Raw genomic sequence first — 22,352 nt, 5'->3', positions numbered from 1 at the left:
TAGAAGAACTTAGGACTTACACGATCAGATGGACTCCAGAGGAGTCCAGTATTCAAAGCTGTTCTTCCAGCAAGACATCCACCTCACATTCCCAGAGGCTCAGATTAGCATTTAAGGCTAAATAGTCGCTTTCATGCAAATCAGGGCATCCATATTGGGAACAAGCTGTCCCACAGAGATGCCCGTATTTGTTACTGTTGCTGTCAGCTCACAGTGTGCATGCTAATACAAGCAGAAATGAGCGTGCATCTGCCTCCTTGCAGAAACACAAATGTAGTCTCTCATAGGCTTTTACACACAGCCTGACACTGCAGCATTCCCAGCCAAAGAAACCAAAGAACATCAGTGTGTCCTCATGTTGGTAAATAGTGCCAGACGGCCAAACGCTGTTGCCCGTACACACAGATAAATAGCAAAAACACATCCATCCACTCAGTCACACCTATTTGTGACTGTCTTCGTGGGTATCTGCATATAAACAATGAAAAAGTATACTTGTATGTAAGTTCAAATGTATACCCGTGGACATGTTAAATATAGAGGGACATGCACACCAGTATCGTATCTTTTCAAGAAGCAATGTGTATTTTTGCACATAAAGTTTGATTTTGACAAAAGTGCATTTAAAGACATGCACAAAGAAATCTGATGAGTGGGTACGTGCAATGCTACACACTAATCCAGTGCATTTCATGTTCTTCTGGTAAAACAGAGCTCAGCCCGGTTACCTGACAGAGCTTTCTTGCCCCTCTAGGAAGCGCCTCACACAGCTGTGCACTGACACCGTTCTGTACAGCTGGAGGACACAGCTAGATCTTTATTGCCAAAAGATTTTCCATTTTCAACCGGCAACCCAAAAAAAGAGCTGCGGTCAGTCATTATTGATCAAAGGGATTTTGTTCTCCTTAATCTTCAGCCTCTAAGTGATCACGTTCCTTAAGGCAGCTCATTAAGACACGAGGTGTGACAGTGTGACACCAGCACACGGACCGGCCGTGGCACGGACACAGCTCCCACTGTAGGAAACGTCCCAGCTCCTCGCAGAAGGCTCGCGCTGACAGGTAGCCACGCTCAGCCCCAGAAACTCAGCATAGCCCGAGACGTTTCCAAAACAGGATTAGCGATGTCTCTGCCCTGTTTGTAGTATAAGTGCATCTGATAAACAGCTTTATTTTTACTGACTCTCTAGACCAACAGGATTTATTGTGCATGGAACAGAAATAAACGAGAGTAAGACCATTATGTAAAATGGGCTCTCTGAGGGTCACCTCTGCTCATGTCTAGGATGTAAACTCTGAACAGCTGTATTCCTCTTTCCATATGTTCTCCAAAAGCCTTGGAGTGATTCAGCCCATTTCTTCTCGAGCTATTTTCCTCCTGTGTCACTTTTTTCTTCAAATTCCTTTCTCAAATTTAAACCAGCGAACCTCTTTGTGACGTTAGTTACCACTTGAGTCACATTTCTGGAGGGACGTAAGCCCTCCTCCTCCTCTTGCATCCGCAGCCTGTGGCTCTCTGGTGATAGAGTCTGCATGTGCAAAGATATGCTCGGAGCCCCGCCAACGCCAATGCCTCGGTGTGTGGAATTAGAGCTGAAGCCCTCATTTCTGACACGTGTCGGTCATGTTGCTTGCAACGTGGTGAGTGGGGAGGAGGACGGGCATGTGATGGCTGCGCTGGAGGAAGGCCTGGGCCCGTCCTCAGGCACTCTCACCAGACAGCAGTCCTGCAGCTGTCGGTGCCATGGTGGCAACCACAGCCCTGCAGCTGCTGCCGCACGGAGCGCAGTGGGAGCCCCGGGGAGCGATGTTTGTGAACTCTTTGCAACGAGGGGCACTTTGCAATGAGGTGTCGGTGCTGCCCACGGCGGTTCTCATCTGCTGCTTTATCTGAGGCGGGAGGGCAATAAAGCCTCCTGCATCCGGTACGTGGGGGTTGGACTGCTTTATTGCTTGGTGTTAATGAAAGCAGAACAAATGGGATGACATGTTTGAAAATACCAGGTCTGTGAAGGATGAAGCTGCAGAGCCAGCGTGCTCTGACAGCTCCATCCAGCGCAGAGATGCCTCTGGGAAGGTTAAGAGCGGCAAGCTGGTCACTGCTCTGGCACAGCCCCTTTTGCATAGACGTAAACCAGCGTGTGTCCTAGTTTGCTGTGCACTCTGAGCAGCCGCCATTAGTTTCCAGAGGAGCCTGTGGTTACATAGCAAAGGATCATCCTTCTCAAACTGTTCAAGGGCGCTGTCTCCAGGGACGTGTGGTGAGACTGCAGGACACCTGGAAGGCAAGGAGAAACTCCCCATGGCTGAGGGGAAAAGCCGAGAGTCAGACGACAAAAGAGATTGCATTTCTGTGTTTCCAAATTCTCTGATGTTTTGGATTTGCCTGGGAGCCATGAGAGGAATTAGGAAGGGCATTTAAACCAGAAAGCCGTGCATTTCCATGCTCGTCTCTTCTTCTTGGTGCAGTGTTGGAATTTTCCTATACTTTTTTTATATCCTCCCCCTTCTTCCGAGAAATTCAAATTGGATGTTGCAGTGTTTCCTGAACATGGTGAATCCTTGTCCTGTTTTGTTTGTAGATGACCTTGAGGATGTATATGTTGTGTGTCTGCCTTCATGCCTGGTTCCAAAGTGCTTGTGTGAGGCTGGGGGGAAGGGGAGAGCTCCTGTCTTCCTGGGGTGACTGACTGTAGGAGATGGTATGGGGGCATTGGCTGGAGAAGAGCTCCTGGCTGTCCTTGTCCCGCTTGCAGGACAGGGATCAGGCAGGGATCCAAGCAGACAGTGCTGTAGCTTCTGGTGGCAGGAGCAGCTTCCAGCTATTTTGATCTGGCTGTTTCAACAGTAGCTGCAGTAGGTAGGAAATACAGTCAGAGCTCTAGAGCAGCTGCAGGGCCGGTCTGTGCTCCAGAACGTGTGCTGGGGAATGACGCAACGAGCCCTGTGACACACAGCGCTGTCAGGTGGGGATGCCACACGCAGGGCTCGTGCTGGCCCAGGTTTCTTCTGTTTGGGGGAATGTCCTTCGTGGCCCTGTCCAGCAGATGGGATGGAGAGGGGCTTCCACAGAAAAGCTAGGTAGATGGTATTAAACATGTCATCACCTTCTTGTTTCTTCTCTCGCTTTCTGGCTTGTCCCCAAAACTGTTTGCCCCAACACGTGCTGTTCTGAAATTTTGTCTGTGGCAAGCAATTGACTTTAACATAGCATGTTCTCTTTTTGCAGGATAGAGAACTGCGCCCAGAAGAAATTGAAGGTAAAACTTGTCGCTCCTTCTGTGTCACCCTTCTCTCTGTCCAGTACAAACGTGCTGGCTGGCCGTTCCAGGTCAGCCTCCAGGGGGTAAAATAATTTGGGCAAATTGCTGGAATAATTCCTGGCAATCCTAGCAAAAGAAATAATATGTAAAACTGCAACAGTGCCAACTGTAGAGGAATTTACAGGTAATGCAGCTTCTTCACTCAAGGAGGATAAGTGAGGTAATGGGAGATTGGCTGTCAGAGAACTGCTGTACACCTAGCTCCCACGGGAAGTACTGTAGAGCATGACACAGTGGTCTGGCTCTGAGGAAGCTCATCCTCGCAGTGAGGGCTGTAGAATATAATGCATGGGTAGAAGATGGGGAAGCTTACTACTTCCAGTTTCTTTTGGGGGTGCAGTTTAAGAGAGATCAGTCCGTGATACTTCAAAGCCTCTGCAGTCAAAGCATGCTTTCTTGTAATGAATGGATCAGCAATGTTGCTGATAGAAGAGTTTCACATTGCTCCAATCATTGCTTCTTCATAGGAATATCTGCTAGGAAAGTATGTGGTATCTTGGAGAGTCAGGCCTCATAAAGTGCTGCTTCTGGGGAAGTTTCTTGGAAAAGGAATTTCAGGCTGTCACTGACAATATCATTCTTTTTGGATCCACTCCTGCAGAATTAAGAGAAGCCTTTAAGGAGTTTGATAAAGACAAGGATGGGTTTATTAACTGCAGGGACCTGGGGAACTGCATGCGAACCATGGGCTACATGCCTACTGAAATGGAGCTCATAGAACTCTCCCAGCAGATCAACATGAACTGTGAGTAATAACCACCTATCTGTACCTTCCTGTGGCTGCTGTGCCCCGCATCGCTGCTTTGGGCTGCTTCAGTCTCCTGTTGTTTCCATTCCTTTTTTTTTTTCTCTCTTTTTCTTTCCCTCTCTTTTTTCATTCTCATTTTTTGCTTCCTACCATCTCTGTGCTCAGTTGTGGTCCCAAGCTCTTGATGTGTTGGGTTTTTTTGTCTTATGGGCTGTTTGGACTGTGTTTTATGTGAGCAGCATATGGAATAGCTGTCCCCCGTGCTTACATCTGTGAGGTGTAAAACTGCCCTTGGTTTGGACAGTCAGACATTAGTGCACACGTCGTGAATGTCATCACACTGAAGCTGGTGTCAGATGGCATCATTCTAAAGAAGGAGATGGGGAAGGTGGAGATGCTTTGGTCAGAATGGGTGGTGGATGGGCTGTTCAGTCTGCTTTGGGTGTTTGTGCATTGGCTGTGTGCCTGCGGATGGTCTGTGAGCTGTGCTGGTGGAGTCGAGGCAAAATGCTGCAGTTGTGTCTGATTCACTGTGATTATTTGTGCCCTTTGCCTTTCACCACTGTTTTTTGTCACCACTTGCCTGTGGCAGTGTAGGATGTTACCCTTAGCCAGGTGGGAAAAGGAATATTTCGTGCATGTTAGTTTTGACATAGGCCTATGTAGAGAAGTGAAGGGACCAGAAGTAGTTGCAACATATACAACCATTCACACATAAAAAACAGCTGATGGCTGTGGCACTCAAATGATTAGGAGGTGGGGAGTGTTACTGCCAGCTTTCAGATAGAGGACAAACAAGAAAAAGGATAAATATGATGAATAAACAGTTGGACATACATTAGCCACAGCTAATGGAGCAAGACACTGCTGCACAGCACTGCCCAGGCCATGCAGGAACATCATGCTATGCCCTTGCCGTACGCTTTGGCACAGGTACAGCAGAGGGTTGCTATAAGCTGTGGTAGGATCAAGCCTTTAATTCTTGGTGTATGATGCCATAAGGATGTGACAATCCATGACAGCATAGGATGAAGTAGCTTGGGCTCATTCTGCCTATCCTACAATCCAGGAAATACAAGACATTATAAAAGTACCTGTGCTTTTCCTTCCACTATCCTGCACCTTCCCACTGCTTTGCTGCTGGGAGAACCAAGCCCATTGGGGCACGCTGAAGTGCAAAGGGACTGCTCAGCTTGGCTAACAAATGGAGTTCTTACACACAATCTTTCGTCTTATCCCAAGTGGGCGGCCATGTGGATTTTGAAGATTTTGTTGAGCTGATGGGACCAAAGCTGCTGGCAGAAACTGCAGACATGATTGGTGTAAAAGAGCTCCGTGATGCCTTCAGAGAGGTGAGTGCTTCTTACCATGTGGCCCCCAGAGAGGTGGGTGACAGGAAACAGGAAAGAGAGAAGACCTGTGGGTGAAGAAAAGAGGAGGTGAGAGCAGCAGTGTGGAAGACTGAGAAAGAGCCAAGCCAGGCATGAAACAAGGGAGGAGCAGAGAAAAACACTGAGATAAGGGAGCTCTTGAGGAAAGGAAGAGGAAAGCTGGTGCAGACACGGTAGTGATGAGAGGTTTCTGAGGAGAAAAGGCAGACTGAATCCAGACTAAAAGGAATGCGAAGGAGGAAGAAGAGGGACACAAAGGGCATGCAGGAAAAATAGGGCGCTCAAGAGCAGGGCAGTACAAAGTCCAACCCAATGCAAGATCCACTTCCCTTAACTGTATTTCCCCTGCTGGTATTTTTCGTGTACTTGCAGTTTGACACTAATGGTGATGGGGAGATCAGCACCAGTGAGCTGCGAGAAGCCATGAAGAAGCTTCTAGGGCAGCAGGTGGGTCATCGGGATATTGAAGAGATCATCCGGGACGTGGATCTGAATGGAGATGGGCGTGTTGACTTTGAAGGTGAGAAGGGATGAACGCTCCCTGTCCATCTGCTATCGTGTGAGTCAGAGCTTCAGCTTGGAGGTGGGAGCAGAAAGGAAGATTTGCATGCTCTGGGTGCAGATATCTGAAGTACGGAGAAAAAAAGAAATAATTCCTCAGCTGAGTATTCGTTTGTGTATCTTCTTGTGCTGCATCACTATTTCAATCAGGTCTCCTCAGTTCTAGCATAGGAAGATATATGTTCCATCACAGACAAACAGCTTCTGCTGCTCATATGCAGTGCCAGACTTCATTTTAGGGGGCATCTTCTTTCCATTCGGTCTATTGCAAGAGCTGTGAGGAGGCTGGTGCAGGTCTGGAGATTGCTCGCCTTACTGTCTGGGTCTGTAGAGATATTGTTTCTGTACCTTTATGCCAGAAGTTGGTCACATGCTAGATGTGTCACTAACACTGTAGATATCTGATCTAGAGGTGTCATGTTTAATCTTAGAGAGAATTCATGTCTTCTCCCACTTCCCATGCCAGAAGGAGTTGGAAAGAGTAAGATTGGTTATGGTACTATCCTGGCCATTAGGCATGGCAGGAGTGATGTTAATAGAGCTCAGGGCTCCTGGCAAGGAAAGCAGTTGGTATCATCGGACAATTAAGCATATATAAGAGTTGGAAGGCACAAGAACATGTCAGGCTACTTGTTTTCCTTGTGCAGTTGTTCTAATGCACTGTCTGATTACATGACAGTAGCTCTCCTTGTTCCCCGCAGCTAAATTATGTTAGTTAAAATACATGAAATACTAGTATCATTTTCTCAGTGAGTTACTGCTTTAGTTGTCAAAGGACAGCTCCATCAATGGAAAAAGAGAAGCCAAGGGGGTAATTTCCACTGCCCTCCTCTTCGTGGTTATTAATTTCCGGTCAGTTCAAGTGCAGAATGAAAACACATTTATATTTGATGGCATCTGCACTCGATTTTAACTCCTGTAATTGACTTCACAAGCTGCAGGGTGGTGAAGAAATAGATCCAGGATATCCTTCCAGTTAATCTGTATCTCCTAAAACAAGTAATCCATCAAAGCAAACTTTTCTCTGCAAATAAATAGTGGTACCTACCAAAACATCAGTGCTCTCCAGCACTGCGTCTCCTGCAAGTGGCAGGCTTGCTAAGAACTTGTGCTGTCATCCCAAGGCTACAAACCAGCGTGCTCTGAAATTACAGTGAAGGGAGGTAACATTTGCAATAATTTGTTCCAGGGTGTTGCTTGTGCAGACAAGGCTGTGCTCTGGGAAGGATCAGAGGAAATAAACTGCCCTGCTGGAGGGATCGTATTACCCTACCTAACACAAGGATTAAAGCCCATTTTGTGTGAGCTCCTCAGGGCCAGTCCTGGAATGGCACTAACCTACTGGCAGCGTGTGGAGCCCCAGTGTCACCATGGCTGCATATCTCCAGGGAATGAGAGCTGGGTTGGGGACCATGGATGCTTTCTGCTTCAGGGCTGTCTTTTCTTGTTGGTTGCAGAGTTTGTTCGCATGATGTCCCGTTGAAGATTATTCTCAGCTAAAGAAAAATCAGCACCTTAGAGAGGCAGAAGAGGACCTAGATGGAGCATCTAGCCCCGATGTTCCCACAAGAAGGTTTATCGGCTGGCTGCAAATGGGACATTGCAAGATGACCTGCTGCTCCTCCCTCACGGTGGTCCCCATGCCCCTCCACCCTTTCACACTGTGAAAGACTTAGAACTTCCTACAACTGGAACCATTCCTTTGAGATGATTGCAGGAAACTGCAGAGCCAGGACTTGCCATGATGCTTTCATGGGTTATTTGCAACTTTAGACTCCTCCTCCCCAGCTTTATTCTCCCACCAGCTGCTGCAAAGCAAGAGTAGGAGAACTCCTCTTGGCTTGGTGGATGAGAGCAAAGCCATTGGAACTGGTGGCAGCCTCAGGGCGTGCTCTGCACTTCTTGGTTTCCCTTGGTGAACCCTGTCTGTGTTTGCTGTCTATGTGTGTGTGTCTATCTGTGTGGAGTTATTTATGCTTCCTAGGCACAAATTTGCATCTCCCGTGGTTATGTTTACCAAAAGTAAATTCAAATACATGTCTTGTGGGGGGAAAGCGATAAATATGCACGCTGAAATGATGTGGAGCCTGGATGTCTGTGTGAGAGGCGGTGGTGGGGCTGGGGGGGAAGGGCGGTGGCAGATACACACCCTGGCATGTGCACTGGGGTTCAGGGCCAGTCCTGGCTGTGGGACAGGGAGTCCCTGCCAGCCACAAAGCCTGAAGCTGGGCTCTGCCCTCCCTGCTGCTGGCCCCCACCCCTCCACCCCACCCTGCTTGCAAGGGGGCAAATGAGAGCTCCTGCAGCCCCAGGGTGAGGAGCAGCGGGAGGAATGGCACCAGGTGAGGCAGCCATATCTGCCCTCCCATTTTTGGACCATTTCAAACCTGACTGTCAGCCTATGCACAGTGAGGGTCTGTGCTGTGGGGCCTGTGTTGTAACTGTTGGTGCTGAGGATCGGCCAGGAACCCCGTGGACTCCTTGTGTGCTGGGGCCGCATTCTCCAGCTTGATCACCCTTGAGAATCCTGCACGTGTCTGCGCAGTGACCACGGCAGCAGCTTCCATACCCTGCCTGCTGCTTGCAGACACACCAGGCCTTGTCCTCTTCCTTTCCCCAAGCTGCTCACAACCTCCCGCTCTCTTTTCCTGCCCCACAGGACCTGCAGTTATCCCTTTTCTCTATGCAGAGGCTCTGTCATGAGTCACCAGGACGAATTCCTGCTTGGCTTCAAAAGGCATCATGATTGCTATAGGTTTCTCAGTGCAACTGGGAGCTGTTTTCCCCCGCTCCCTGCTTCCTCCACACTGGAGATTAGGGACTGATATCCTTCTGCTTGCTTCATCACAGACCTCTCACTTCCCAAGTCCCCTCTCACATTATCAGGGTCCACAAACCCACATCCCAAAGGGGGATTTTCTCTTCTGCTTTCCTGTTGCTGTGCCAACAAGCATAGTTGCGGTAACATCTGATATCCCAGCAGTGGAAAAACTGTGCTTTTTGTATGTGTGTGTAATAGTGTTTGCACAAGCACGTGCACTGGCCAAGGTTTGTGTGCACACACAACAGGGAATGCAAGTAGGTACCTGGCAGTGCAGCAAAAAAAGTTTATTTGCAAGTGGGTGTATGCAGACTCTGTCTGTTTATCACTGTAGTTGGTCATCTTAGAAATGTGTGTCTGAGCTGAGAAGCTGGAAGATGTGTATTTACAGACCTCTTTATTTATTGGCACAGCGGCTGTATTGGGCTTAGGGGAGGGTAAGGGTGATAAACTGAGCAGAGTCCAGAGTCCTGGTGTGCCATGTGCGTGCTTAGGATAATACTGCAGAGGAGTCAGACCTCTTCAGGCTTGTGTCTGCACGCAGATGTGCTTTACTTACATTGGAGCCCGCTGAGGGAGAAGCATTCATGTGTATGCTGAGAGGATGGATTTGCTGGCAGCCTGTGTGCCACAGTGGCTGGCTGAAGGGACCAGCAACAACCCAGCACAAGCCCTGTGCTGGAGCTGGCATGTGGAAACCCAAAAGGCATTGGTGGGAAGAGGAGCAGTGGCCACTTGAACCAACAGGTTGCTCTGCTCACAGCAGCAGATTGCAGGACACAGCCTTAATTTATTAAAAAAAAAATAATAAACATTTCTGAAGGCTGTAGGGATCTGCACTGCACAGGATAGCCCCCAAGCACAGTGTCACAGTGGCTGGGGATGTTACCTGCTAACTTACGTGGGTTCCTGTGTCTGCAACCTGGCAGGGCTGTATCTGTCTTCCCCATAAGCACTGGGGTGCTGGCATGGGGGTAGGGGTGGCCATTGGCAGTCCTGGAGCCACAGCTGCTTTTGAGGAAAGCTAAGCCTCTGCCAAATGACCTCTGGCTCTTTCCTTCCAGGTCTTACCGTGATACATCAAACAGGTCAGACAGGGCAGGTCTCCAAGCATTCCTTTTAGTCCTTCTACCACAAGCTCCTGCTGGTTTTGTTTGCATAAGAAAACCCAAATAATCCCAAGGAGTTTTCTTATTTTCTTGTGCTGGCAGGGCCAGAGATTAAAGCTCCAATTTAAATAATCTAATTCCAGAGATAATCCTTTTGCTCTCATCTTCAAACCCCTATCGGGGAGCCTTCCACATAGCTCCAGACAACGAGGCAGAGCGGGTCCCTCCAGGCACACCAGCCCCGTGCAGTTGGCTTCGATCTGACCCGGGCAGTGCTGCTCATACTGACTTCTCAGATCTCTCTTCTCTGCTGCAGCCACGAGGTCTGTTTCTGCCCCACGTCTCCATCGCTCTTTTTAGATATCCTGAGTCCTGATCTCTTTTCCCTGCAGGAAATGGCTAACGTTCAAAACACATGTCCCACATGTGGATCAGCAGGGCTGCACACCAGGTGGGACTAATTCCCAGCCGGGAGTTATTCCAGCACAGCTGCCAGGGGACAGGGAGATCAAGGGACCGGGAAGACGATTCTGAGCCTTTCACTTGTAGGTTACTGGTTTAAATCCTGCCTGAATCGTAGGACTGGGAAGCTCAGTGGATTAGCAGCAGCATAGAGAGCCTTTGACGTCTGGGTGCAATCTGGCAGCAGTGTGAGCCACCACAGCACACCACTCTGCCGGTGGCCGTGGGGCAGTGCAGGGCAGGGCAGTGCAGGGGCTCCTCCTGCACCCAAACGAGCAGCGCCGCCGCCCCACCTCACCCCCTGCTCCAATAATCCCTCTTGCTTCCAGACAGTTTGCCAGCTACCGGCGAACCATCATCCAGGCCAGTTACTGGAAGGCGCTCTGACGGGAGGCGCTGCGGCGCTCGGTGCCTTGCTGGCTAATAAGGCTGAGCCCTCAGACGGAGTGGAAGAGGAGCGCTGAGGACGAGTCGCGGCTCCCGCTGCCCGCCCCCCTTTACCGCCGCTTTGCTCTCCCGGCGCTCCGCCTGCGGCCTGGAGCCCCCCGGCCGGCCGGCCCGCCCGCTGCCCGCCCCGTGTCACACGAGCGCCGCGCTGCCGTCCCGGCCGCAGAGCTCCCAGCCGGCCCAGGCGCTCCCGCCGCGCTCCGCCGTTGCCCGGCAACCCGCCGAGCTCCGCTTCCCGCCGCCGTCCCACAGTGCTTCGCGCTCGGGCCGCGCTGGAGCGCCGCGATTGGCGGAGCGCGGGGGGCGGGGCTCCTCCTCGGGCGCACGGCGCTGGGGGCGGCTCGTCGGTCTGCGGCCCCGCTCAGAAACCGCCTTCATGCCGTCGCTCCGGTTTGTGCCGCCGCTTTTCTTTCCGGGGGAGCCGATCCCGGCCCGGGGCGGTCCCGGCTCGCTGTCAGCGGCTCCGCTCCCCGCGCCGAGCAGCCCGCTCAGAACCGCTCCGCTCCCGCCGGGCACCCCTCCCACCGCTGCGCCGCCGTCCCCACGCCTCCCAGTCGAGCCTGCTCTCCCGCTCCCGTCCCCCATTGGTCGGGCGCCTCATGAATATGTAGATAACGTCTCGAGGCCGCCCAGTAGGGAACGGACCGAGATTTAATATTCCGCTCCCGGTTTGCGGATTGGTCGGCGCGCGGCCCGCCCCGGCAGCGGGTCAGGGCGCCCCCGGGCGGCAGCAGGAAGGGGCGGGCGGCGGGCGCAGCGCCTGGAGCCCGAGATGGTGGGCGCCGGGGCGCGCGGGGCGCCGCTGCCGGTGCTGCTGCTGCTGCTGCTGCCGGCGCTGCTGCGGGGCGCGGCGGGCAGCCTCGCCGACAGCGTCGTCTGGGCCGTCAACGCGGGCGGCGATGCCCATGTGGACGTGAACGGCATCCACTTCCGCAAGGACCCGCTCGAGGGCCGCGTGGGCCGAGGTGAGGCCGGGGGGGGGCCGCGCCGCGCCGCCGGTTCCGGGGGGGCGGAGGGGGGGTCGGGAAGGGGAGGGCTGCAGGGCCCGGGCCCGCTCCTCTCCGCGCTCGGCGGGGCCCGTCCGTAGCGGCGGCGTTCGGGCCCGCGTCCTGCAGCGCTGCCCCGAGCCCCGCCGCTCAGGGCCCGTCCGTGTCCCCGCGGGGCTGCGGTGCCGGGCGCTGACGGCCTCCGGGGGGAGCGCGGCCTGCGGGCAGCCGTGGTGCGGGGCCGGCGGGGGCCGCTCTGCTCTCCCTCTGCCTCCTTCTGCCTCCCCGCTCCTCGTGGAGCGGAGTGGAATTTCGCCTGGGAAGGTGACGTGAACGCTTAGGCAGCCAAACCGGCGGCGTGCAGCCGCCTGGCTCCCGTTTGCCTTTTTTCCACTGCAAGACCCCAGTTTCCACAGCGAGCTCTGCCAGCCCGCGCTGAGAGCGGGGAGCTGAGAGCGGCCCCTCCTCGCTGTCCTCCCGCAGCGCAGCGCAGCGCCGGGCGGCAGTTCCTGCTGAAGCGCAGAGCGGAGGAGCCGTTCTCAGCTGTAGCAGCTCCCGAATCGCTGGAAGCTTCTGTCCGTGAGCAGCTGCAGGGCTGCTGTTCCACTTACACGTGGGTTTCCTTGCCGTGCTTCCCCCGAAGCCCCCCAGGATGTCTGAGTTTTTGCCCGTTTTATCATAATCGGTGAACCGCATCTCAGCCGATCCATGAACGCATTGGAAGGCTCTCTGTGCTGAGCTGCTCCCGCTGCCGCTTACAGGTGAGTGCAGGAGCACAGAGAGCCGTTGGTCTGTTCACCGTGTGTGCATGAGGGCTGCAAGGACTGCGCTGTGCCCTGGGACCTTGTGTGAGGAGCAGCCCTGCTGTACGGGGAGCCCTCAGCGCACCGTGTGGACAGAGGTCACGTTTAAATGTTAATACAGGTTCGTAGTGTCTCATGCCCTGCCCTCGTGTGCTGATCAGTATGGGTCGGCTCCTTCCACGCACCTCTCGTGTGTGACCTGAAAGAGAATGTCCTGGTGGACGTATTTCTGAGTTGAGGAGGAAAAAAAGGGTCTTTTCTGAGCACGCTGTGGCCTGCTCCTCCTTTGGGGAAGGCCAGTGTTCTCCGAACAGCAGGCTGTCAGTAAGCCTGCTCTAGCTGATGGTGCCAGGCACGGCCGAGAAGACTTTACCCCTTTGAGCTATTAAGTGCGTTTCCTTCAATGGCTTTTTATTGCACAATTGTTTGCTTGGTGCCAGGCTTCTCTGTGCAGATCGGCATGCAGTGGCTGACTGGGAGTACGTGGCAGGCTGGGAGGGAAGGACGTGGGGCAGCACTTCACCTCTGGGCTTTTCGAGCCTCAGTCCAGATGCTGAGCCCCGAGGAACAGGATGTGCTGATAGCAATTACGTGTCCGTAATGCGTGCACTTGTCTCCTGGTGAGCTGCCTCCGAGCACACCTAATGCACTGGGAAATCAAGCTCACTTTCATGGCTATGTCAACAGTCCTCTGGGTGACAACTCTTCCTCTCCAGTTACCGTCTTGGCTATTAATGGGCTTCCTTTATACGCAGGCTTTCCTCTGATAGGAGCTGACTTGTGTGGAGCCCTTGGTTTGTGACTGCTGTAATCTGTAGCTGGCTGGAGATGTCTGTGTGGGAGGACTGGTTAAACTTTTCACCCTCTGTATTGCTGCTGATTAGAGCCTCCAGTCTCTGTGCCCTGGTTTGAGTGGCAAAGAGCAGCAGCATGTAATACTGCCTGAGTAGCTGCGTGTGAAACACGAGATGAAGAACTGGCATTAATTTCCTCTTGCTCGTCTGCATTGGCTCCATTTTGGCAATATGTTCTGGGTTAGAAGTTCTTGCTTTGTCTTGGCCAACGCAGTGTCTGTTCCCAGGGAAACAGGGGTGGCAGTGGTAAGTGTCAGTAGATAACTTGGTCTGCATCACCTTCTGCTGGCTGAACTGCCACTGGGCTTTGGGTGCCTGCAGCCTTCCCTCCTGCATTGCTGAGGCGTTGTTCTGTTCTGAGCTCTCAAGGCACACATCAGTTTGCATTTGCACAGTAACACAACAGAACGCCGAGTCAGGGTAAGAGCTCCTGAGAGCTGCTCAGGAGGTGGTGACGTAGGGAGCAAGAAGAGGCAAATGTTATGACTTCTGTTGTTTTCTCAGCTATTGGCAGTGTTGTTTGAGCCCTTCTTAGGGGCTGTTCAGAGCCTGCAGTTGGTGCCCGTTTCAGCCGAGTGGCTGTGAGATGGAGCTGCTCTTGAAACCCTTCTGTACTTTTCTTACTTCCTTGTTCAAGCTGATATGTACTGCTTGCCTGTGGTGAGAAGAAAGGGTTTTGTAAGTCTTATCTGCTGCTTTTCACCCTTCTGCCTTCCCTCAGGTTTTTGCTGCTGGAGAGTGAGTCTCTAAAACCTTGTGCCGCTGCCTGCTAACTTCAAACCTGCTGAATGAATGACTGCAGTCAGTCCTGAAGTGACTGCTTAGGTTCTGTACTCAGAGTTTATACTTTGAAAATGTTGTAAAAATATTCTAGGCGTTTTTTCCCTCTTTGAAGCAGGAGTCTGGGGCCAAGTCTTTTGGCTCTGTGCCCTGCTTGTGAAACCAGCTCTTCTTATTGAAACTCTGTGAGCGAATTTTGTCTCTTGGACTGCTGCAGGTCCAGACCCGTTTTTCTGCAGGACCCAGGTTCAGGGATTTTGGCTGTTTCTACTTCTGCTCCAGTGGTGCCTTCTCCTGACCAGAGCAAGGAGTGAGGATGGGCCTCACTAAGGCAGTGAGTGCTAAGGCCAGTGTGGGAGTTATGCACTTAAGAGTAAATAAAGCATCTCTTCATGTTCCTCAGAAATTAACCGTTCCTCTCCCTGTTTTGTGCTTGAAATACAGCTTCTGACTATGGTATGAAACTGCCAATCCTGCGGTCCAATGCAGAAGATCAGATCCTGTACCAGACAGAGCGTTACAACGAGGAAACCTTTGGCTATGAAGTTCCCATCAAAGAAGAGGGTGACTACGTGTTGGTGTTGAAGTTTGCAGAGGTCTATTTTGCACAATCTCAGCAGAAGGTAAGCAACAGCTCTGTGCCACTCTGAGCTTTCCTGTCTCTTTGATAGTTAAAGCTGTGTATGCCTGGGTTGCCTCTGCTGTTTTTTATGCTTTGCGTGGAGAAAGTGAAGTGAGACACTACAGGTTAACTTCATCTGTAGGGCTCGTAAGAGGGTGGTTTGATACATGGCACCCTCTTCCACGTGACAGATGCACATTTGGCCCGTAAAACTGCATTACAAGAGTGTTCAAACAAACATGTGCAACAACACATAAATAGCACTGGATTTTTATGATCTGTTTAGTCTGTGCTGTGTTTGAGAAGTATTCTTGCCATCTCCCTGGCTGCTTGTGTCTGATGCAACTGCATGCCTGTTTTGGAGCAAGTATTGCACGGACTGAATCAGGGAAATGATCTGGGTTAAATAAACTACTGACACAATTTGTACGAGTGTAATTGCAGTTAATAATGGTTCAAAATGACACTGCAGGCACAGAGTTAAATTCAACCCTCATCAAAGCTCTCTGGAGATAAATAATCCTTGCCTGCTTTTGAAATCCCTCTTGTAAAGATACGGAAGTGAAAGCACAAAGAACCCAATGCCCTGTGATAAACTGGGAAAGAAATGTGTATTTCAATCTGGCTTTCCCCTCTCTCTATCAGCTGCTTTAGAGCTCTTCTTAAACACTGTACTGCCATCCTGCCAGAGAAATATTTCAGGGAACAGAACTGTTGGGGCTGGTTTACAAAAAGGATGCAAAAAACAGTCTCAGATTAAGCTGAAGAGCTGAGACATCTCTGGCTCTTCTTCCCTCATGGGGTTCTGCTGGGATTCCCCTATGTGCTGCCTGAAGTTTGAGTCATTAAGGCCCCGAGGAGGACTTTCACTCTGAATTCAGATGTGGTTAGCAGTTGATCATTTCATCTCCTTCAAACCCCACATCCTGTCAGTAGCTTCACCACTCTGTTTCCTGTTCCCTGCTTTGCTCTGGGCTGTTCATCAGAAATGGCCTCACTCCCTGGGCGTGGTGTGCCACAGCCTCCCTAGGGTGGTAGGAGCAGGTCCTCAGCCAGCAGGTGGAAAGCTGTGAAGGGAAATGATGAAAAACAGAACAGGATTGTGTTGTTCAGTTTTGAACAGCAGGCATAGGAATTATGTTAGAAGTAAGAGGCAAATTTCAGGGTATTTGAAAGCAACCTTAACGCCTCGATGGCTGCTTTTGGCCTCTGAATCCTTCTCAAGGGAGTGGAGAACGTGTGGTGGTACAGTGCGTGTTGCAATGCTTTCTGGTTTTCCTCTTTCAACTGTCGCATGCCTGAATCTGTTCTGACACTGTCGTTTCTTCCGCCCTGAAGGTGTTTGATGTTCGCTTGAACGGCCATGTCGTGGTGAAGGACTTGGACATTTTTGACAGAGTTGGACATAGCACGGCTCACGACGAGATCATTCCCATGAGTATCAAAAAGGGAAAACTGAGTGTCCAGGGAGAGGTTTCCACGTTCACAGGAAAGCTTCATATTGAGTTTGTAAAGGTAACGAGGCCTTGCTGGCCGGAGCCTTGATCTTCCTTTTCCCTTTTCTTTCCCAGCCACGTGATGCAGCTGTGTGCTGGGGGTAGGGAAGGTGATAGTAGGTGGGGAGATTGGTTCTTGAATTATGCTGCAGCACTGATTTCCACCTTCACTTTCTCTAGGGCTACTATGACAATCCGAAAATCTGCGCCCTGTACATCCTGCAAGGAACAGTGGAAGGTGAGCATAGTGTCTGAGCCAGAAGGCTCTTTCCCCTTGGAGATCGGCCTGCTGCTTCTCAGACCATGAGATCATAGTTCTTTCTGACCTACCTCCGCCAAGTCTGTTTCTCTATCGGCACGTTCCCACAGGGTGCAGAATGAGATAGGTGCCTTAGTATTCTCCTTCTCTGTAAGTGCACAAAGCTGTCGTTTGCAGAATAAGTAGCATGAATTTGGTACAAGACTTCTTGCATATGGGGTAGAAGAGAAAGGAACACGTCTGGTCAGTCTTAAGTTATAGCAGCAGATGAATTCTCTCTGGCTTTGTATGTCAGCAGCAGTCCTGCAAACAAGTAATTTATGGGGTTCTTTTAGATAGTAGTTCTGTGTTTCTTACCTGGAGCTTTGTTTTCCTCACTCGCTTCTGAGGACAGGGAGGTTTCCTGGGTTACATCCTGCCTCCTTGTAACTTTTCTTCTTGTTCAACAGATGTTCCTAAGCTGCAGCCGCACCCAGGACTGGAGAAAAAAGAGGACGACGATGATGAGGATGAATATGATGATGGCTCCAGCGTTAAAAAACAGGCAAATAAGAACCGGGTTCAATCAGGCCCACGCACACCAAACCCCTATGCCTCAGACAACAGCAGCCTCATGTTCCCTATATTGGTGGCCTTTGGTGTCTTCATTCCTACCCTCTTCTGCCTCTGCCGGTTGTGAGAGCCCTACAGAGCAACAGCCGAGGGGCTGGGAGGGAAGGAGTTGGACCAAACACAGTTGCTTTCAATTTCTCCGTATTGTTCATAATTTAAGGAAAACAAACAAACAAACAAAAAAAGGTGATTCATTTGGAATGAATAGCAGGTCCAGGTAAGAGGAAGAAGCTTACCTTCCCCCTGCCAGCAAGCAGCAAGGCCCTTGCCTTCCCCGTCGCACCATGTGCAGCCTCTGATTCTCCCTGGGACATCCAAGAGTGAACTGAGTCCTGGCTGGCTGTGTATTGGGCTATCGGAAGCAGATGGTAGCAGTCCTGGGCCACATCCCATACTGAAAGAAAGCTGCGTGCTGCAAGATCTCTGCCTTTGCTGGGTGGAATACATTTCCCGAAGCGGGGAAGCAGCTCTTATGACAGGCCTGGGTACATGTTTTATCCAGGAGCATGGAAATGTTGTGATGCCATTGGGTGACTAGCAACTATGGAGAACAAAGGCCCGTTCTTCAGCATCTCCCTGAATGTGCAACACGATGTATGGTACTCACCTGAGTAAAGATACCAAGGCTCCAGCTGGCCACTCAGCCTCTGTGGGGATGTTTCCCTTCCTAAGAGCGCAGACTGTGCCAGGAGAGGAGGAATTTATCTGGCCTGATTTGCTGCACCAGTTGGGAGAGACTTTCCTAGTCTGACAATTGTAATGTTAGATCCATTGCAGAGGGATTCCGCTGTAGCCTGCGAAAGGCTGACGTTTGCATCTGATCAGATGCACTTGTTTTCTGTTTTGATTACGGCTTTTGTTTCTTTTAGTATTGTTTTATTTTAAAAGGTTCATTTTAAGCCCAGTTTCTTATTTTGCCCCTTTTAGCAAGTGACCTGTCCATCAGAAGAAGCTGAGAATCAAATACCCTAACAAGGAGGTCCTTGTTCCTTGAGCTTCGTACTGATCAGTTCCCCTGCTGTGACATGGGACAGAGTGGAGCAACCTTGGGGATGCTCCTGAGAGCTTTCACACACTGTTCAACAGACCAGACCTGCCTGCAATGGTGAGAAGTGCAGAGCTGGTTAGCATCTGCCCTTAGCACAGCCTTCTGCATATCAAGGGGCAGACATCCAACATTTCAGTACTAAGGCACAAGGTGATTTGTTGCTCTCCAGAGATCTGGAAGCAAGCAGAACACTGGAGACAAGGCCCATCGATTTCCCTGTTGCTTGGTGACGGGCTGATGAGCCAGGTCACCCACCTTCCCCCAGGGATCTTTCTGCAAGAGGCTTCTGCTTCCACATGTAGAGCCTGTGCCTGACTGATGGTCTGAGCCCTCCCTGCACCTTCTGGCCTGGAGTTGCTGACCTTGAGCTGGTTCCTATGCTCTTGGCCTATGGTGTCGCCAAGGAGGCGTTTGTGTTCAGGAGAAGGATTTAGGCCAGGTGGGGCTAGGTTACCATCAGTCCTGGTGAGCTTTACCTCATGCTGTCTTGTTCGTATAAGTGCTCTCTTCCTGGTACAGCTGCTCTGAGCCACGTCCTTGCTGCTGCTCCTTCCTGCACCCGAGTTTTCCTAGCAGTTGTTCTCAGGTTTGATGCTGTGCAGTGGCTCAGCCTTTCTTTGAGCTGAGAAGGGTCAGCAGAATTTGAGGGGCAACCTTTCTGCTGGGCCAGAGCAGCTGAATCCTTTACTTCTTCATAGCCCTCAAGCTGTGATATGAGCTGTCAGCTCATGAGTCCTAAAACAGGAGCTCAGGGTGTCACAGTGCTCATGTCTGCAGCAGTGGCACTGAACCTTTGCTGACTTTCTGATAGCATGCATCACTGCAATGGGCCTGACCATCATTCTGAGTGCTAAAAAGCAAACAATTGAACTTCTCTCCAATTGCTTCTCCAGACTGGCCATTTCTACTCATGCAAGAGAGTCCCTACCACACTTGGAAGGAGAAGGCAGACTTCAGAGAGAGCAGATCTTAAGAGCAAACCCAGGGATGAAAGGGCAGTAAACTTGAAGTTGTTTGCTTCGTCTTCTAGGTGTTGTTAGAATCCCAGTGCTTATACAGGTCTTCAGTAGGAGCTGTGTCTTGTTTAGTAGCAGTGCCTGCTAAGATCCACTGGTGTTTTTTTCATTGCTCTAACTGGAGCATAGAGACATTTAGATCTATATCAGTCTGAGAAGCGTAAACTGCCCTGATTTGTTAAGCAAAGAACCTGGATTTGAAAGCAGGCTTCTCTGTAAGGAGCTGTTCTCCTCCAGGCCTTGTAGGTTTTGGGTTGTTTTGCTGGTGGGTTTTTTTTTTTGGTTGTTTACTTTTTAGCATCCTTGCAGCAGGAAGTCACTCAGCTTCTTGTGGCTCCCCTGGTAATCTCTGCACCCTGCAGCAGAGCATGAGAACAGGGCTATGCGTGTAGGTGTGCCCTACTCCTGTAGGGTACTTGATCCCTGCCTCTCTTGCCAAGCAGGGGACTTCATTGGTGCCATCAGCCACCCTAAGACAAGGCTGTGCAGGGTTTGGTCTGTTGTGTTCTGCTTTCTCTCAGTTCAAATGAATTTGTCTCATTTGAATAGGAATATGGAGTAGAAATGGTTCAGTCTTCTTGGCTTCAGCTTAGTTGTTTTGGCTCTGGCTTTATGCATTTTTGTCACTGCTGTGAAGCTGGTGTTTGCTCTCCAGGTGACTGGGGAGTTTCTGACCCTGATGGTGATGCGAATGGTTTTCTTTGTTAGTCCATCCTCTCCTGGCAGGTCTGGCTCAGACAGAGCCATCAAACAAAGCGTGTGGGGACACAGGAGGACAGTATGGGGAGGACACGCTCAGTCTGGCTTCCCTTGTCATCCGTCTGGCACCTGCAAGCCAGCCAGATGGGTGTGATGAAGTACCTGGCCTGATATGGGGAAGGAAACATTTGGGCTGGCTGTGATTTTCCAGCAGGGGTGATTGAGGGAATGTCCAAGGCAGTGTTTAACTGAAGGCAGTCAGAGATAAGGCTCCTCGTGCTTTGTTGCAGAGCTCAGCAGGCAGATGTAGAGAGCGTCTCTGTGCAGCAGTGTGGGAGGCAGGACCAGAACAGAGCCTGGCTCAGTGGTTGGAGTGGTTGTGCAGAGGGGCAGGTAAGGCAATTTGAATAAAGCTTCCCCTTGGTAGAGGTGAGGCGATGCAGCTGATCATGTTCTGGGCCTGGATCCAGCCCCAGGGTAGTGCTGTTTGAATTACCCCTTATCAGCCCCTCCGCTCTGTCCTGGGGATGCAGAGGCACAGCTGGCTGTTGTCTCACAGCTTGTGCTCTCTGCTTTGCTACGGCCGTTCTTCATGTCTGTGTGCGTACCTACAACAGCAGCTCGGACCCTTTTGAGTATCCCAGGTGGCAGGGAGCAGAAAGCCAAATGAATTCCTGTCTTTTTGGTGCCTTTGTGTCGGGCTTTGAATAAAAGTCCATTTGAAGAAGCTTCTTTTTTTTTTTTTTCTTTTTCTTTTTTCGAGGAGCTTCCTGACTGTGGTGGTGTTTTTTGCCCAAGGGACAGGCATTCCCTGCCCATGTGACCAGCTGCAGGCTGCCTCACTGCCCCTTCGTGCCAGCTCTGGAGGTCACAGCTGAAGCACAGAACTGTGAGCAAGAATCTTTGGTTCTGGCCCTCAAAGTCAATGGGAAGAAAAGCATGGCAGGAGATAGAAGAACTGGAAGAGCTCTTCAAGGTCTTGTCCGCCCCAGGAATCGCCTGAGGGCGGGATGGAGAGCTTCTAGGCAGTCTGGTGCCTGCGTGTCTGTGCAGCTCAGAGCGGAGCGCATTGCAGCTGTGTCCTGGTAGTCCTTTGGTGCTCGTGGCTTCTGCCTGCAGAGCGAGGCTGAGGTCCTCTGCTCCCTGGGGTCACCTGCTGAGGGCTTCCCCCGCCCCAGGGAGCAGAGGCCCATACATGTCCCTTGGCCTTCCTTTGCATTGAAGTGAGATGGCGGCAGCCAGGATGTCTTGGTGTTGGAAGCCTGGCTGAGCAGGCCCTTTGTTGATGGAAAACAGCAGCAGGTGGGAGAGGACCAGCAGAGCGGCTTCAGCCCTCGGTGTGAGCCAGATTCTGAGCAGCTGCGAGGTACTGAGTGTTTCAGGCTCTGTTTGGTGCTTCAGTGTGGGAGAGATCTGTCTGCTTCGTGCACTCGCGGCGGGGAGGGAAATACCCTTGCTGAGAATCCAAGGGAAACGGGATCCGGGCCAGCACTGAGCTCATTTACCTACCGGCGCTTCTGCATCTCCACAGCAAATGCCAAAGTCTAATACAGTTCAAGGATGCTTTTTGTTACCGTCAGCCTGGTTCCACCAGTCTGTCCTCTCCGGCTGGTCCCACGTCGACTCAGACAGCACTCAACGGCACAGCCGCCATGCAGGGCTGGAGCTGCTGGGGCTCAGGAACGTGGTGGTGTAGAACAGGCCTGCTGTGCCGCTCCCTGCTTCGCGCCTGCCCGGCGGGTTGGGGCACGTGTGTGTTCTGCTCGGTCTGAGTGGGTTCGTCCCGTAGTGCCGGGACGGCAGAGCTGAAAGCAGGTCCACGTCTTCCAGGACTCTGGCTTGCTCAGAGTTTATTGCTGTGTATTAGATACTATTTTTGGAGATTGGGGGGGAAGGTGTGGGGGGCGGGGGGGGGGGAGGGCGGGCTGAGCGGTGGGACTGCTGCAGGTTCTCGATAGGTTCTGAGGATTTTTGGTTGTTTTTTTTTTTTTTTTTTTCTTCTTCCCGAAAAGTGCTTTATTTAAAAATACAAAAATACAAAAAATATATTTAAAAAATAATAATAATAATAAAAAATCAACGACAGAAGTGCTTTTCCTCCCGTGTAGAAACAGCCTTGGCCCGGTAGAAGACGGTGAACCGGAGATGGGTGTTTGGTGGTCTCTGTGGGGGTTTTGTGCGCTCGGGGCTTTCCCGCCCTGACAGCAGCGGCCTGCGTCGTGCTGGGCCCGGAGCTGCCCGCCGTGCTCCCGGGGTGCCCTGCCTGCCTACGGCTGCGCTACCACAGCACGGGGGACGGTTATGGGTGGGCCCTGG

General features: G+C 51.5%; 2 protein-coding genes and 1 long non-coding RNA gene across 11 annotated transcripts in view; 2 read left to right on the top strand and 1 right to left on the bottom strand.

Annotated features, from left to right (window-relative positions):
* Positions 1 to 8,101, top strand: part of CABP1 (calcium binding protein 1) — a 49,265-nt gene extending 41,164 nt beyond the window's left edge. For 7 of the 8 annotated variants that reach the window (XM_025155733.3, XM_040648161.2, XM_004934387.5 and 4 more), the window contains 5 exons: positions 3,229 to 3,259; positions 3,924 to 4,067; positions 5,313 to 5,422; positions 5,834 to 5,981; positions 7,480 to 8,101. In XM_025155733.3, the coding sequence (XP_025011501.1) occupies positions 3,229 to 3,259; positions 3,924 to 4,067; positions 5,313 to 5,422; positions 5,834 to 5,981; positions 7,480 to 7,505 (459 nt within the window). In that variant the 3' untranslated portion in view covers positions 7,506 to 8,101. Of the gene's footprint in view, positions 1 to 2,422; positions 2,554 to 3,228; positions 3,260 to 3,923; positions 4,068 to 5,312; positions 5,423 to 5,833; positions 5,982 to 7,479 lie in introns of those variants that run through there. The other variant, XM_040648162.2, reaches the window with a different exon arrangement.
* A 3,502-nt stretch (positions 8,102 to 11,603) lies between these two features.
* On the top strand, positions 11,604 to 20,763 carry MLEC (malectin). 2 transcript variants are annotated; one of them, XM_015275414.4, is made up of 5 exons: positions 11,604 to 11,826; positions 14,729 to 14,907; positions 16,245 to 16,421; positions 16,583 to 16,640; positions 17,111 to 20,763. In XM_015275414.4, the coding sequence occupies exons 1-5, from the start codon at positions 11,634 to 11,636 to the stop codon at positions 17,338 to 17,340; spliced, it is 837 nt and encodes a 278-aa protein (XP_015130900.2). In that variant the 5' UTR covers positions 11,604 to 11,633; the 3' UTR covers positions 17,341 to 20,763. The 2 variants fall into 2 exon arrangements, with proteins under 2 accessions (XP_015130900.2, XP_025011502.1); XM_025155734.2 differs by lacking the exon at positions 11,604 to 11,826 and adding an exon at positions 14,598 to 14,618.
* LOC121106861 lies at positions 16,287 to 17,141 on the bottom strand. The gene is made up of 2 exons (XR_005840072.1): positions 17,019 to 17,141; positions 16,287 to 16,868 (listed from the first exon to the last, which is right to left on the bottom strand). It is a non-coding gene; the product is annotated as an uncharacterized LOC121106861 (long non-coding RNA).
* Positions 20,764 to 22,352: the final 1,589 nt, after the last annotated feature.

Source organism: Gallus gallus, chromosome 15, assembly GCF_016699485.2.
Source record: "Gallus gallus isolate bGalGal1 chromosome 15, bGalGal1.mat.broiler.GRCg7b, whole genome shotgun sequence".
NCBI lineage: Eukaryota > Metazoa > Chordata > Aves > Galliformes > Phasianidae > Gallus > Gallus gallus.
Note: the sequence above shows the minus strand (reverse complement) of the source record. Positions and strands in the feature narration are given on the sequence as shown.